Genomic DNA, 14,567 nt, shown 5'->3' on the forward strand with positions numbered 1-14,567 from the left:
GTGTTCAGCTCTCAGAAGAGCTTCTCGTTTTTGACGTTATTAATTAAAAAAATTAAATGCACACATATTTACAGTAATATTAACTGGGAATCTATAAAATTAACCATTTGAAAATTTCTAATCAAGCACTGTATATTGGTATCACTAATAACACCAGGAGACTGTCCAGAGATATGTAGACAACAATGAGCTAGCAAATGGAAGAATGTGTAATTATCTAGTAGATCCTAGAAATTATTCTTATTACAGAAGACTTGAGTTACCATTTCTTGTTCAAACAGAACACTGAGCTATGAATTATGGACGTTAAAGTTCTGTGATTAAATTCTACTTATTAAGACTGAAAATTTTCAGGATACTGTTACAAACAGTTTGGTGGAGCACCAACCGAGCGCGTCTGCAGGTGGTGGATATGAGGACGGTCCGAATATTAAGCGGCTCCCCAATCGTCGCTGACTGGATCACCAATCCAAGGTGGAAGTAATCGTGCCGAGGGATGAATGGCACCGGGGTTACGGTGCCACGAACGATGCCCTTGGTGTATCAGGCGACTCCCCATTGTACCTAGCCTTATCCCCGCACAGTAAGCTTTGCGGGGGCGGACCGAATACCCCCTGCTTACGCTTGGGAAAAACATGGACCATTCTAAAGAAAAAAAAAAAGAGACTGAGGCCATGGAGGGGACAAAAGAAGAGAAGGACCCTTTGAAAAGGGACCATCACCTCCGCACCCGACGGATGCCAACACAGGGGGATCCCAGAGATCAGGGAGGAGTCCAAAAGGATCATCATTGGGGCTCTGAGGGATCAGCACTTAAGACAGTCGGTGTGGCAGAAGAAGACACCAGAGTGAAGCAAAGGAGGATTAGGAACTGAACCTTAAAAAATTCGGGTATGTCTGTGCCGGGGGTACGGACGGGTCACGTGAATACGTCTACATTGTCCACCAAGAGAATGTCGCCAGGATGAGGAAAAAAATCAAACGTACAAATAATTACTGTGCTATAATTTTATTGATCATAGGTCTGTGATATGAAAAGTAGGCTACAAATGGCATACGCGATACATCGAGATTTCTGGTGAACGTTTAATCAATACAGGTACTGCCTAGAGTCGTTGGAGGAGTTTCAGTATAAGAGAGGTTGAACTCGCCGAGCATAAAGTCGCACAACGTGCGGTCTCGCGACATTCTTGCGTTCCTGGCGCTGCTTAACTCGCTCATATGGGGTTTCATGGGTATCACTGATGAGACGATCTTTCCAACCGTGTACGATTTCTATATTTCGACTTGACTTTTTGTCGAGTATAGTCCGGCATTGTGTTGACTTTTGTTAATGTTTAACTTCAACTCTGTACAACCTGGCCATATCTATTCGTCGCTAATGTTTTATATAAGGAATCGATAGATCTCGACGATAGCTGTCGATTGAAACTAAAACGAGCGTCGTAGCTTCACCGAGTCAGAAGTTATACCGCGTGGAAGTTTCCAGACGCGGCAAAAGGAACCCAAAATGGTGGCGCGCCTCCCTCCGCCGCATGCGATGCGCCACGGTCCTCACTTAGTGCAACAAATTCTTTGATCCTTTGGCTATCGAATGGTGTAAATGGATTTTGGATGTAGACCATAGATTCGACGCTGCAATGCGAAACTGTATCCCCAAAGTGTGTTATCATCAGGTTTTCTGGAATGTCTCCCAGTATGGAAGCAAATTTAAAGACGTATTCGCGTAAAAAGGGACAAACTATCTTTCCCGGAGCGTGTGTGAGGGTGGGCGACACTGCAGACACGAGGGCTGCAGGATGCATGAGCCTCTCGTAGATCAACTTACAGCACTGCGAAGCGGCGACGGAACTGCTCTACCGCCGCATAGTGGTGCACTGTCTAATGACAGACATGGTATTCATACAGGAAGCCTAGATAATCAGGGGTCGTGTAGAAGTACTTAACATGAAACTGGGCGCGATAATACGCGGGACTGGAGACCCCAGCCCAATGACACGCGCCTATGCAAGTAGGAGACTAAATGCACTGAGACGGGGGGATTCTGCACTGAGGACCTGACAGTGGTCCTAGTTAAGCTAAATATTGGCGAGAACACGGAGGCAGTCGTACTCTGCTTAGAATATCTGCCATATGACTCTGAAGGACCTCCTGCAACGAGGGAACTCAGAGCATTAGTAGAGGCATGCAAGAACAGGGGGCTGCAGGTGGTGGGGTGCGACACTAGTGCGCATCACATCGTATGAGGCAGAACTAATATTAATAAGTGAGGGTGTGACGTCCCGGCCCCACCACGGGATCGCGACATAGTGTCCGCCAGCGTCACCAGAGATCTAATCTTCCTAACTCTTTCTCACAAGTCCTAACTTCCAATCTCATTCGTATGTATACAAGTTCCACGTTATTTCCTCTTAGTTCCTGTGTGTGTCTAGGGCAGGGGCTATAGCCCTACTGATGATGAGTCTGGCTGACGGTCCCAAGACGAAACGCACCTCTTTTTTTACTCCTTGATCCTTCAACGCCAATCCACCCGTCCCGCGCAGTTACTCCATTGCGGCGTAACCGGCCAGCCTTAGGGATTACGGCTACGTCGGAGGCGACGGGGCAAGAAGAACTCCCTTCTCATCCAGATTGTCCAGAACGGTCCGGCAATTCTGGACGTGTGACAAGGGGATGAGTGGTTCTGAACAGTGGCTGCAAACCCAAATTTGTTACCACCAGAATGCAGGAATCCAAGTTAATCGATATTAACTATTAATATAATGGCTCCGGAAAGGTAGCTAAGCAATATAGGTTTGGCAAGTGGCGAAGGAGGCGATTCTCTCAGACCGCAGATTAACCGAATTCAGACTGGTGTAAGACGCGAACTGCGACTCTATAGAGAGGAGCTACAAGGAAGGCTCAGGGAAGGTTGTGGACACCAGAACATGGGAGGGGGGATGGAGGAACCTGCCGAAGAACTCAGACTGCGATCATCCAGTCGTATGAAGTGTCATGTCCGGCCGAGCAAAGGAAGAACAGCAGAAGGGGGTATCCTGGTGGGACAAGGAGCTGATTAGACACAGAACCAGAACCCGAAGGCTGCTAAACAGAGCCATGAGGCTTAACACGAGGATCTCATTAGAGAGCATCGAAAAGGTGGCGTGGTGGGATTTCTGCCAAGAAGCCGAGGCCTTACCTTTAGGTCTTCGTATCCGGGCCTCCTCAAAGCTTGAACAGCCGCAGGCTCCCCGATGAAGGGTTTATAGATGACCTCTAACATATCCTGGAGGGAGCACCTGATTGAGATCACTTCCCAAGCTCGGTGGCCATACAGCAGGGATAGCCAATGAAAGGGCTGAAAACTGGGAGAGGGGCTAAGGGACTGAGATATGGCCTCCAGCGTGATAAGTCAGGACATGCTTAAATGGGTTGTCTACTCATTTAAAAGATATAATACTTGGGAGTGGACGGGAGAAGGAAGAGGAGAGGACGGGGCAGGTGAAATATTTGGGATTAACCTTACATGAGAGGCTCATGTAAAAAAGCTACATCGTGAAGCAAACTCAGAAGGGGCTCATCACCTACTGGACCTGCAGGAGGATGTTTAGCAGTACATGGGGACTAAAACCATGGGTGGTCAAATGAATCTACGACGAGGGCAACCCACAGGAGGACAATGAGCAAAGCATCCTCTCGTTATAAGCACGTGGCTCAGGGCACGTCCTGGCAAATGACCGCCGACATTATGTCGCTGAGGACTCGCCTGGGAATCGTCTTGACTACTGGTTAAGCGCTCGACGAGCCTCGAGCCGCGTGCCTATAACGAGAGTACACATATCATTTCGCCCTGCTAGAGATAACTGGTGCGTTTTCTACCATACCAATCCTGGGATGGAGGTCTTGCTGGACCTGGCGCCTCGGACGTGGTTATGGGGGGCGGAATCAGGAAGGCTGCCCTAAGAATATACTTTACGCGAAGGTGGGAAAGTGCGGTAAATAGGCACACGGCGATCCTACAGGAGGTAAGGGACTCTCACGAGTTTCTGAACAGCGAGGGAGACCAATGTGCTGCAGCCTACCGCGTCCAACATAACTTCGACGTTCGTTTCCCAAATAGGAAGGACTGGGAAGAGAACGCGGAAGAACTACTCTCTCCGGAGAGGGGGGCTCATTTGATACACGGATGGCTTCAAGACCAAAACCGGAACCGGAGCCGGGATATGGGAGAAGAAGCCCAGGGTGGAAAGATCCATCGCCTTGGGCTGATACATGGCTCACACATGGATCTTTCAGGCGGAAGTGCAAGCTATCCAGACTTGTGCCATTGAATCTGGACAGGGGCTACGAGGGCAAACGTATCTACAGGGTGTTCAAAATTCAGGGACTTCCCGGAACACGCAATATCCTGATGTAAGAAGACATCGAAAAGTCCTTTACCCTTTTGGGATCAGAGTCTTCGTTCTCGAGATATTAACAGTTGAATATTAGCAGTCGAACTTAGGGGCCACGGAACTATTACGTTGCTCAGCTTCCATGCTCGGTTCTGACCCGGAACCCAGAGTCGCAGAGAGGTCTCCAGCTCCGAGCGGCTCTTTGTGCACCTCTGCTCTACGTGTATGACCAACTTGTCTGGGTTCTCTAACTATACTTGACACCACCAATGGCAAGGACGACAACAACCCATGGTGGTGTTAGGCAGGGCTGGGGAACTTCTCCGCCGGGAGCCGCACGAGCCCCACTCTCAGTCAGCCGGTTCCCCCACTACCAGCAAAATTAGCTTGGTATGTAGGATCGGGAGCCCGCGCGGCTCTCGAGCCGCCAGTATAGAGTGTAGGAGGCTCCTACTAAGAGCCAAGTAGGTATGGAGGGGGGCCGTTCTCCTATGGCTCAACGGAGCAGGAAAGGAGGGGAGGCCGTCGCCAGCCCCGGTGTAAGGGATAGGGATACACCACTACAGTTGTTCACGCTACAGTATTTCCTCGTTAGCGACTCGATTTTGTGTACACGATACCGACTCTTCGCTATCCCCACCACTTTTGTCTCGCTCTTGCCCGGCGAAAGCTGGAGCGAGATGGAACGAGAGCGAGCGAGAGGCACTGAAAGCGAGCGAGGACGGTACGAGACCGACGACGCGTTGATGTTTTGTCTCGCTCCGTCTTTCGGACGCCTGACATTCTGTCCTTTGCGCTTGCGACCATCGCGCACGCTCGCCGCGCACGCAGTGTTCCATCTCGCTCCCCCCTCCGGCCAGAAAGAAGCGAGAAACGAACACTCGGAATTAGGGTTCTGTTCACGATACCGACTCAACGCCGGTCCCGACCAGCGAGTCGCTAACGAGACAATACTGTATATGGGTGAGCCATTCCTTTGGCGACGGGCCTTTACCAATATCGGCTGGAAACAGCCCAAGCATCGCGGCGAGCCTGCCTTTCCTTTTGGCAAGGGTCCTGAGGTCACATGGCGGGCAAACCATCGGTCTGCACTACTCCAAACACTCTCTGTACTTTAATTTTTAGCTGTCGCGAGCCACGAGACTCTGTCTAAACTGATGAAAATCGGTAGAAATGTGCGTTTCACATGTAGGATTATTATGTTTGAAATGGTGTTCGGCTCGGGGCCCGGGTCAGCACTCTGAGACGCACCCTAATAGAAAGACTCATAACACGGCCCTGAGTATGCACAAGGCACGCTCATTCGACGGCTCTGCACGTTACGCTTGCATCATGGCGAATAACGGTGTAATTTTACTATCGATCACTCCGTTTTTGTCAAGCAATCCACAAACCTTAAATCTCTAATCTTGTGCAAGACTCTTCATTTCTCTGATGCAAACTGAACAGCGAAGCTGAAAACAGAATAGAATGATATTCAATGGAATAATTACTTTATGGGAAAAGTTGTATTTTAAACATTTCATTATCTATAAGGGACTTTTTCTTTTCAATTATTTCGTTTCTATGTTTCTGCGATGAATATATTGACACGATTTTAAAAATAATTCAGTTGTTAAATGAAAGTACACTTCGAAGTACATGATTATGTAACTTCAAATGTATTAAAATTTCTTTATGTTATATAATACTCCTCAATTATTTTTAAACTTATTATTACTTTTAATATCGTTATCTTCACCGTCTATGAAAAATGATTATGCCAGTTTAATGTTTTATTCGCACCCAATTTTAAAAATCATCATGTTGTAATTCTGAAATAAAACGTAGAAAACTGGCAGACTGTAGTTGCAATATGATGATCCGTGTTCACGGTTAGGTTTGTCCTTACAATCTGTTAACATTGATTCTTTGCATTATAATAGGGGCGATGCACCGAGCGTCACCTGTTCCAATCGAATACGTTACTCGCTGTACGAATGTCGTCGATTTTAAATTATTTTGGCTTCTGTCTACCGTCTACAAATGACAGCATTTAGTGATCGATAAAACCATCACACATTGTACACAAATGTTATTGTACAATTATTTCAAATATAGATAAATCTAAATTAATTACAAATTTTGAAATTCATTCTTAATCCCACTTTCTACGAAAGTAAGAGCGTGAAAGTAAAATAATAATATTTTAATAAATTAAATAATATATAATAATATTTTTTAATAAATTATTATTAATCTAAATTAAATGCCATTCCGAGAATAACGCAACTACAAAAAAGTGATTTTTCAGGAAAAAATATATTAGACGTTATATATACGTCGTTATTGCACTGGAACGGCGATATACAGAAAAAATCATGAATTAATTGTTACATTTTTGTCAATAATCTTGACATCTTTTTTGCAGGTTTGTACTTCGTAGCATTTTTATTTTTCGTGAAATAAAATTGGGGAGTCCACAACTGTAAGAATAAATAAAAGAATAATGAAGTAGGTGGGTACTGTTTCTCAGAAACAATTGACTTGTTTTAAGTCGATTTGAACATAACCTATATTCCGCCATATTCTGGATGGTTATGCTACGCATGTGCAGCTTGTACAAAGAAGATACTGCGAACTAACATTTGTCATCTTGTGTTATTATTAATTTTCAGCTATAATAGCAATTGTTACTGTAAATTACTACTATACAAACAGATATTGAATATTAAATCATTTTGCATTTAAATTTGCATTAGCTGTTCAATACTGCAATGGATAACCTTTATTTCTCGTTGTTGAATGAAATATTGAATTTCATTAATTTATCGACTAAACTATACAAGTATGAACATACAAATAGACAGTACATTTTATAACAGAGTACACACACTTATTCTCACATAATTGGTGCGGAATTTCTTCATTTGCGGTATTACACCTGCCCTCAGTTATTAACTAATTTTGTGAACATAATATAATCGTATTACATTTAAAATGCAGTGCTAATATCGCAAAAAAAATTATTTAACATATTTTACTTCAGTAAAATTTTATTTAAATGCGACAAATAATGCGTAGCCAAAGGAATGCATGCAACTTTTAAATCTTACAAGTAAATAGCTTCGATCTTAGGTTTAAAAAGTTTTACGTCCTTATGATTATTCTTATAATTATGACCGTAATAAAATGCAAAAATGAGATAAATAATAACTGTCAGAATAGAAGAGTTGGAAATAAGAAAAAAAAAGGACGAAATTTTCGGTTGGTAACCTTTGAAATTTTATAACCTTGGCTGAGAGTATTACTGCTGCGCATGCGCCTGGACACGCAGCCACGCGATAACTGTCTAAAAGTAGTGAATCGTCGTAGCAATGCTCTCGGCCGGTCTCTGCAATTTTTTGGAACGCTGCGAAAACGAGTAGAAATATAACGCATCCATCAATTTTAGTTTCTGCTTGATCACCGAGTCGTATTGTGTTTGATTGCAAGTGAGACAGAATGGTTAACCCTATGAAACTGCCTCTTGGCTCGCGATGTGTCAAATATCTGATGTTCGTGTTCAACCTGCTCTTCGTTGTAAGTAATCTTCATTTTTTTAATATTATTTTCTCGTCGCGAATGATCTTTTAAAGCCACCAGTACGCTATTTACCTACAGATTTCTACAACAATCTTATTTCGTCATGCAAATTTATACGTCGTATTTACATTGAGATGGGGGAAAAACTTTTACCTCGGGTAAATTTCTTATTTTAAATGTTTTCTTATCGGATCACCATATGGAGAGCGATCGATTTTTCCTTAATTCCTGCGTCGTATTTTTCTTACTTTTTTTTATTTATTTTATACGGATACTTCTTCGAACCAGATACATATTTAGCTGCCATTCAAAATTTTCATAATATACTGCAATTATAAATATTAGGTTTCGTCTTATTTTCGCTATACAAATATAAGTTTATCAATTCTTCCATCTCCTATCATGTTAATGCAGTGTTAACCTCCATATAACCTAAGTAACATCACAATTATTGATGTAGAATCTTACGAATGATACAGAAGCAATTGAAATACAGTACTGTTGTAAATAAAATTTAGATTGGTACATAGCTAAATAGCTAAGTAGCTATTGACAGATGTTTGTCAGCGTAAATTGATCCGTTTTCCCCTGTAGATCAGTTTATGCGTCATACATGGATCGGATATATCGATGCAGCTACATAGGTTATATGCATGCGTACACACTTGCGACGTTTTCTTGTTCGCAAGTCAAACAATGGAGATGTTTGAAGTAAGCATGTCGTTAACGCATTACTAACGAACGATTCTGCTTACGCCTTTTGTTATCCAATGCTTTTCGACTTCTACGTCAACTTTAGAAGTACAAGCATAAATACACACGTACACGTAGTAGCATAGATTTCTAAAATAATCTTTGTTTTGTCTTTCATTCACTTCTTTCACACTTACGTTTTAATTAAGAGATACGAAACATTCGTTGGTCACATGCCGGATAAATAAAACATTCCACGAGACATGCCGCAAAAAGATAAATAAAACATTCCCTTTTTTGTATGGAATTTTTTTTTTTTAATACAGTTTTATTGATTTTTTTTTGTTCTAAATGGAAAAGTGTATCATGGAAAATGTGACAATTTTAATTACAGTTTTCTGTAGAGTATTTGTTGAATTAACGACACTTTCGTCGTGACGATAAAGTACTATTAATATCAGGGGCAAAGGGGTTGACCGGAATATCATAATCAGTTAAAATTTGTATTAATATAAGGGGTCCAAAGATATGTGTTATCGAATGCTAAACATTGTCTTTTAATATAAAAAAAGCATTTCGCTGCGGACAGGATTCGAACCTGCGCGGGTAGAACCCAATGGATTTCAAGTCCATCTCCTTAACCGCTCGGACACCGCAGCAATTGAAATTAGGTTTCATTTTAAGGAATATATACTGCGTATGTATTCGAAATTTGAAATAACCGTTTGTACGCGATGTTACTTTATTATTTGAACTTTTTCCATTCGTTTGCACGTATTGGATTTGTTCTAAACCAGAATAATATTCCATATCAGGAAAATTAATGAGATTTAACGTAGCTTCTAACAAATATTTAAGAATTGGACTTAAATTCTTTAAAAGTGTTCATTGGGGGATTCATAGGGGAACCCGTCATTTTTAACTACGCATATTTCGACCAATTCGAAAATCAGTGTTTCTGTATATTTACATAATATTCTAACAGTCCCTAATAATTAAACTAATTTGTCTAAACTAACCGGGTTTTCTTGAACATTATTTCGTTTTAGCCTCATTTTCCCCCGCCAGTTGGTAATTGGATTCAAGAGCTTTTAATCTCATTTTCCCGATACAATGTTGATCCAATTTAAGATGTAAACAGGTTTAGCCGATTTTGCTCGCACAGTGCTTTAAAACAAAGCGCCGGTATTTATTCGAATTAGTAGCAATAAATATAAGTTGTGAGGGTAAAGCAAACGCTTGGAGAAAATCTGATGAGTGGAAATGTTTATTTATAAACTGTAATATTATATTTCATGAACTGTTAACTGAACACCAATGAATAGGTATTAAATATACATCTTGATCATAAATCAACAAGCAACATGAAAGTAGAACTGATTTATCCTAATCAAGTAAAATTCTTAACCTGAAGTTGAAAATGTTGCCGCTTTAGACGAGTTTTACGCTTAGTGAAAATTTGATAATTACATTCCTCCCAAAGAAGAAAATTTTTAAATTGTGGAAACATTTGGGACACTATTGTAATATATATTATGTAGCACAATATATATTGTGTAGCATTTATTGTAGTAAGCTACTGTTTTTGTCATTTTTAAACATAAATTTCAAAATGCATACAGGACGTTCTTGTCTAAATAATTATCCAGTTAACAGGGTCAAATCCAAAGTTTTAAAACCATTAAACAAATTGAAATCACTAATAAAAAAAATTAAGTACATAAAACGTTTAGCAGTTTTTTTATTTCTTATAAAATCAATTTTGCATAGAATGAGTCACACAAGTTGATTCTCTCCAATGTTGATAAAAAATCGTTTTAGATTTCTTTTATCTCAGTTAAGGTAATTCAGAGAGGCCTACAAGCTCATTATAGCATGTATATTTTTAATGTGATTCTTTTTCAATTTTTTAAGGCTGTTTTTGATTTTTGAGTCGAAATTCTATGATTTATTTTTCTCCCATATTTTAACAAGTACAGAGACGGATGCAAATATATTTTTCATCATCTGAACCAACGATATACCTAGTAGAAGTTATTCGAGGAAGGCTATTTAAAAAATTTTCTATTTTGCAAGTTGAATTCAAAATGCTGATCTGTTAACTGCAATGCACTTAGGTAGACCGCAATTATTCACAATTGCGCGAGATATAAAATTGCTACAATTGGCCATTGCAGTTAACCCTAGAGTGGGCATATCGCGATTTGGTAAACAGAGGGCGCGTCGGTCTCGGAGACCGATTGAAGGTTAAGTGCAAAAGATTATTTTTTTCCAGCTTAAAATATTACAATTTTAGTAATAACAATTACCTACTAATATATAGAATAATAACTCGTTAACCAAAATAATTATTTATTACATATAATAAAAGTATAATAAGAAAAATATTCTAAAGCAAATAAATACACCTTTTTCTTTAAATTATGAACGAATCGAATTTTTTTAACAAATCAACGTACATTTTTTCAATTTTTGTTCTATTGTTTTTGTATCTTGTCTTGTTTTGGGGGCTAAAATAATCAGCTGGAGTGGGAATGAGTTCTAAAAATTCAGGTATAATTAAAATACATATTTAACATCAGTGAGATCGCTATGTGTCCCCTATAGAGGTAAACAAGCACATTCAGTTGCATCTCGAGTTTTGTTTCTACGATTACGAGCTTGTTTCTGTCGCTTTAGGCGTACAATCTCCCGGACTGTTTGTATTCAAACAGTAACTATTCAAACATATGACGCGAAGGAACATTTTTATTTCGAATAATATTGTTCAGCATATAACCTCTATGTCATGATAGCATTAGGATCCCACATCAGGATAAGTCAAAAGAATTTCAACCCTTCCCTTGTATTACCACTCTTTACGGCAGTAACCATGTTATTTGGAAGACAGTGCAAAAAATATTAATTGCTTATCTTTTCTGATTATGACTTTTGACTTCAACGTCAGTTATGGTTTCATTGGCGGAAAAAGTGGTTGCACACGTTACATGAAATGTTGCGTATCGCGTATCAATAATGACTGATGCGCAGTGACTGTACGCATGAGGAAGTAGGAAAATATTCACACTATTAAAATAATCTTATTGAATACTTCTTTCCCTTGTATGATGTACATACCTTCGTTTCTGATATGACGGGGGAGATAAATGTTTTACTTTGAAAAACAATGTCAACGATATACTATGATCAGCTTGTACTACACTTCCTTCGACCGAATTATCCAAGGAAATAAAAAAAATCAAGTTAAACGATTTTATTTAATTTGATCAAAGATGCACCAAAAAATAAAAAATAATTTGAAATCGTGGGGCAGGATATTTCATCGCTTATTTCGATGCTTGATTCTGTATGAAATTGATTTATACCCTGTTACGAAATATCCTGCTCCACGATTTTCGTGTAAATAATTTAATAAAAATAGTTTAACTTAATTTTTTATATATATATATATTGTTTTTAATATTTACTTTTTACACGAGAATTCATTTAAGAAGGAACCCGTTTCGCGCATGTAGAATGAGCTCATTGGCTCCGAGAAAGCGTTGGTGGGGGTGCAGCCAATAGTGGCTTCTCCCGGCACCAATGAGCGTCAACCTGCGCAGAACCGGTCTAAACTCGTCGGTCGGCAGGTTCCTTCTTAAATGACAGGGAGTATAGTGTCTAAGTTTTTATTTGTGGTTATAGGCTGATTTCAAGTCCTTTGGATTTGTGGTTATGCGTGATTATTGTAGGGGATGCAATTTTTTAAATTGTATTGACTGTATAAAATAATTTTTTTTAAATTGTATTGTCATCATAACTACATAAAATATCCAATAAAGTTCCAAGTCTATTAGATTCGTGGAAGTGAGTTAAAATTAATTTTCAAAATTTGAACCAAACATGCAAACAAACAAACATACACACAGACAGAGGAGTGCAGCTAAAACAAAACTGTTTAAAAAATCGGTCCACAAATAACTACCTGACTCGTTCTGTAGGTATAGCATACCTAACTGTAGATTATATTAATATTACTATACCTGAAAACATTGATGTTATATAATAAACATATAACAAAACACTAAATTTTATAAAACTAATGAAATACTTTACTCTAAAATTCAGATACTTTTTATTATATATTTTATTCCATTTTTCTTTTTAATAACAAGAAAATAAATCGTTGGTTTCATATTTCATTACTAATGCAACGAAGAGATAATGTTAAATCTGTAAAGCGATTTTGTGAACAAAGAGCGGTTCCTTTCCCCGCCTGCTGTAAATTACGAACTTTGAGGCTATTTGGAAAAGTGTTCCCAACTGATTTTCGAGTTAAGAATGTTATCACTCACAACACGTTCGTTAGTCACCATGTCACCAATCATTCTGCAGACATATAACATTGTTCTTTACGACCATTGCCACCTCGGCGAAAGTAATAAAACCAAAGAAGCTTTTCCATCGTAGCTCAGTTGCACGTAGGTGTATACCTATGTATTATTTTCGAAGCATGTAATTAATTTACGACGCTATAAAAACCTGGTATCAAATTTACATAAGTTATCAGAAGCTCCCCAAGAAGTGAATGATATAAAACTTGCAGGAAAGAAGTCAACTTTTAAAAACGCGCCAAAACATCGATATTTACTTGTAAGGAGAATGTTGTTACTTTCAGATAACGGGCGTAATTTTACTATCCATCGGGTTGGCGATCCATGGAGTCTACCACAATTACCAACACTTCTTGGACAATAAGTTCCTGTCGGTGCCCTCGCTCCTCGTTGCAATCGGAGCAATTATCTTCTTCATCGCCTTCTTCGGATGCTGCGGCGCTGTTCGTGAAAGCTACTGCATGATTGTGATGGTAATTTCTGATTCATTGACATTACTTCCTATTACACTAGCGCGGCAATAATTTCCCGTTCACGCCATCCTTGCATGCAGAGTTGAGCATTATTCGACTAAATTGTTCTTCGACTAACCTTCGAATAAAAATTTCGAATACAGTGAAGTTATTCGAGAATAACGAATAAATTTTTAGTCGTTATTCGTCCCTCGTTATTCGAAGGATCGCCGTGGAGACTAAGCGTCACGAATAAGCCGCTCCGGCTCGAGTAGGTACACTCGAAAAATGTTCCCCTTGCGGCAGGGCCTTGCCTCATGATACCCCCCCCCCCCCCTGCCCATCGGCCCGGCCGTAGGCTGTGGGCCACGGGACCTGAGCCGGAGCGGCACGGGTTCTGACCCCCGCTTATTCGTTTTGCTTACAAGGGTACATCTCGAACCCAGAAATACAAAAAATTCTGAACCTCTGTGAATATGTAGGTAATTTCCTCCTGATTGCGACGCAATTTTTGTTTGCTGCCCAAATTCACTCTAATGGGGTGTAATTGACCCCTGAAACTTCGGTTATTTTCCAATTTTGTGCGATAACTCGGGAACTGTAAAATAATTGTTTTACCAGATGATAGATCTAATTAAAAGATGTAACTTTTGTCTTGAAAGTTTTTTTCTATCTCTTACAGTTCGCGAGTTATAACACAAAATCGAAAAATAACCGAATTTTCAGAGGTTAATTTCACCCCCTTCAAGTGAATTTGGGCAGCAAACAAAAATTGCGTTGCAATCAGGAGGAAATTCCCTACATATTCACAAAGTTTCAAAATTTTTTGAATTTTTTCGGGTTCGAGATATCTTCACTTGTTAGTCAGAGTTAGGAGCGATGGGGCCGCAGTGATGGAGGGGGAAACACCTACAGGAGCAGTGGTAACGTGTGCGTGAGTGACGCAGGCGCAGCTCATGCACACATTACCACCACTCCTGTAGGTGTTTCCCCCTCCATTCACTGCGGCCCCATCGCTCCTAACTCTGCGCTTAGTCGCCACGGCGGTCCTTCGAATAACGAATAACGACTAAAAGTTTAGTCGAATAAAAATGTATTCGTTATTCTCGATA

The 14,567-nt window shown here is 40.1% G+C and overlaps 1 protein-coding gene and 1 non-coding gene across 2 annotated transcripts in view; one reads left to right on the plus strand and one right to left on the minus strand.

Annotated features, from left to right (window-relative positions):
• Positions 1–7,685: 7,685 nt before the first annotated feature.
• LOC143367761 (uncharacterized) overlaps positions 7,686–14,567 on the plus strand; it is a 34,192-nt gene continuing 27,310 nt past the window's right edge. Inside the window, exons 1-2 of the mRNA XM_076809915.1 lie at positions 7,686–7,934; positions 13,288–13,476. Coding sequence (XP_076666030.1) covers positions 7,857–7,934; positions 13,288–13,476 — 267 coding nt within the window. The 5' untranslated portion in view covers positions 7,686–7,856. The remainder of the gene's footprint in view (positions 7,935–13,287; positions 13,477–14,567) is intronic.
• Positions 9,208–9,289, minus strand: Trnas-uga (transfer RNA serine (anticodon UGA)). Its single transcript has one exon. It is a non-coding gene; the product is annotated as a tRNA-Ser (tRNA).

The sequence above is a fragment of the Andrena cerasifolii genome, chromosome 4 (assembly GCF_050908995.1).
Source record: "Andrena cerasifolii isolate SP2316 chromosome 4, iyAndCera1_principal, whole genome shotgun sequence".
NCBI lineage: Eukaryota > Metazoa > Arthropoda > Insecta > Hymenoptera > Andrenidae > Andrena > Andrena cerasifolii.